This window comes from Zeus faber (genome assembly GCF_960531495.2).
Source record: "Zeus faber genome assembly, contig: SCAFFOLD_72, whole genome shotgun sequence".
NCBI classification, from domain to species: domain Eukaryota; kingdom Metazoa; phylum Chordata; class Actinopteri; order Zeiformes; family Zeidae; genus Zeus; species Zeus faber.
In genome coordinates, this window is record NW_028293056.1 from 5001 (window position 1) to 7500 (window position 2500).

The 2500-nt window shown below is 55.5% G+C and overlaps 1 protein-coding gene across 1 annotated transcript in view; it reads left to right on the forward strand.

Annotated features, from left to right (window-relative positions):
* Positions 1–2500, forward strand: part of LOC307247656 (A-kinase anchor protein 6-like) — a gene marked incomplete at its 5' end in the record, with an annotated part of 35585 nt that overhangs the window by 69 nt on the left and 33016 nt on the right. The window contains one exon of the mRNA XM_080024689.1: positions 1–78. This exon is cut by the window's left edge and continues 69 nt beyond it. Coding sequence (XP_079880815.1) covers positions 1–78 — 78 coding nt within the window. The remainder of the gene's footprint in view (positions 79–2500) is intronic.

The following is a 2500-nucleotide window of genomic DNA, read 5'->3' on the forward strand; positions in this document are numbered from 1 at the left end:
CGAAGAAGCTCCACCCTGCTGCCGCGCCACTTCGACCAAAACGTGCACGCGCTGTCACACCGATGGAGGCAGCTGGAGGTAACACACGCGTGCACGCACACATAGAGATGACGATCCTGCCTCTGCTACCTGTGAGTCTTCTTGTGTCTGTGGAGCCCGTCGAGGGCGTGGGGGGCGTGGGCGTGGCGGTTTCTTTAGTCGTTTCCTGGTCCGTCCATCACCTCGGTCCTCCTCCAGCCGGTGCGCTCCTTGTTGGCAGAGCCGCCAGATGGCGTCCTCCGGCGGGGTCTTGAGCTCCGGTCTTCTGGAAGGACGCCTGCCGTCCGCCGCCACTCTCCTTCCTTCTCTCCCGGGGGAAGGAGAGAGAAGGAAGGCCCTCGCCTCCCGGGACAGCGGCGGGTCAGTGCCTCGGCGTGTCCGCTACACGTGGGCCCGGCGCGTCGCAGCGCTGGGGACGGGCTGCGGCTCACGGATCCCCCCCCCCGCAGATTACCGGTTACCGCGGGACCACCGGGAGGCCCGGCTGGGGTCTCGGTGAGGGAGAGGCCGTGTACTGGCAGGAGGGGGCCGGCACACGGGGCCGCTCCCCTGTTCCCCCACAGGGGCAGTGGCAGCATCTGTAAGAGACGGGGGCTGCAAGCAGATGGCCAGTGAGCAAGCACCTCCACTCTAGCTGCTGAACCACTGCACACACCCCAACACCCCCACCCTGCGGGCGGACCCCACGCACACTCACACTCAGATACACATATATACGCACACAAAGGGATTGTAAAGCTCCCTCGCTCGCTCGCTCGCACACACACACACACACACACACACACACACACACAGACACACACACACACACACACACACACACACACACACACACACACACACACACACACACACACACACACAGTTCAGTCTCACTGATGGGAAATTAAATAATGTTCAGAACCCTTTATTGGCATGGAAGGCAGGAGAGCAATGTTGCCAAGCGTCTAAAATAATAAAGTGTACTAAAGTAGATAAAAAATAAGGAAACAATGAAATAAAAACATACACTTTATTACAATAAGAAGACACAAGTGAATTAATAAATTAGGTAAATTACTTAAACATGAAAAAATGTGGTACCGGGATAAAACAGGATTCTGGATAATCTCCCAAGATGTTGGTGAGTATGATAGTGTGTGTGTGTAGTGTGTGTGCGTGTGTGTAGTGTGTGTGAGTGTGTGTGTGTGTGTGTGTGTGTGTGTGTGTGTGTGTAGGGTTAATTTTAGGCTCATCAGTGCTGATCGAGTCGACACCATGAGGCTGATAATTACAGTCGACGTCTTAATGAACAGAATGAGCTGCGATCCGTCTGGAGCCCAAACGCATTCAGAGGCGTAAACAAAAAGAATGACGCCGAGAAAGTTAACCTGCGCTCTGTCACTGGGAGAGGTGCATTCTGGGTAAGAGAGAACGCTGGCCACGCTTTCTCTCTCTCCCTCCATCATCGCTGCCTCTGTTTGAAGCAGTCCTAAGTTGTGTTGATGTCAGCTTCCCTGAAACAAACTGTGAGTTAATCTCAACACACGCGCACGGCAGTAAATGGACTTCACCTTTTTCTCCGTCCTGTCAAAATGAACATTCACAACAGTCGTCACATTTTAAGTATGAACGACCTCCTCAAGGTCACAGACAGACAGAGACAGACAGACAGTGTTCTACGACGCAGTGTTTCGGGAGGTAGACCAGGTCGTCTGCTCACCATAGGGTTGCTGGTTGGATTCCCCCCAGCAACCCCCACCCCCTCCCACGGCTGCCCCCGCCTCGCCCCCTGAACCTCCACCCTCGGACCTGGACGCCCAGGAGCGGGTTGAAAGCGGAAGCTGGGCGGGCGTGGTTCCCTTGTTTGGACCATTAGCGTGCGAGTGCAAAGACCCTCCAGCGCATTAACACCTCCCAACTGTCCATCCATCTTTCAATGCCTCCGTCATCCCCCTCTCCATCCTTCTTCTCACCTGGGCTCTAAAAGCCAGCGGGCCAGCAGGACACCGCGCCTCCATTCACCCTGTTCACCACCACCCTAACCCTGTTTGTCTGGCCTCCCTCTTCTCTCTCCGTCTTTTCTTCTGTTCTTTAATCGTTCTGCCGCCTCCAAACACACAGACAGGTTTTCATCTTTCTTTCCTCCTCTCGCTCTCTCTCTCTCTCTCTCTCTCTCTCTCTCTCCTTCCTTTACATCTCATTCTCTCCCTTGTTCTCGGTCTTTCCACCCCCCCCCCCCCCCCCTTTCTCTCCGTCTACCGAACGAGCCGCAGATCATAATTACTCCCCTCTCCTCCCAACACAAAGCCAGCTGTCCGTTTCGGCGGCGAGGGGCTCCATTATGCCGCCGCCCCACGGCCTGATGGGAGTTTTTATCTCCCAGTTTACCTGCCAGTCTGGCAGCAGAGTTCAGCACTGAAGTACCATTACACTGGGCTGGGGGGGGGGGGGGGGGGGGACGCTTTGTACCAACACATAC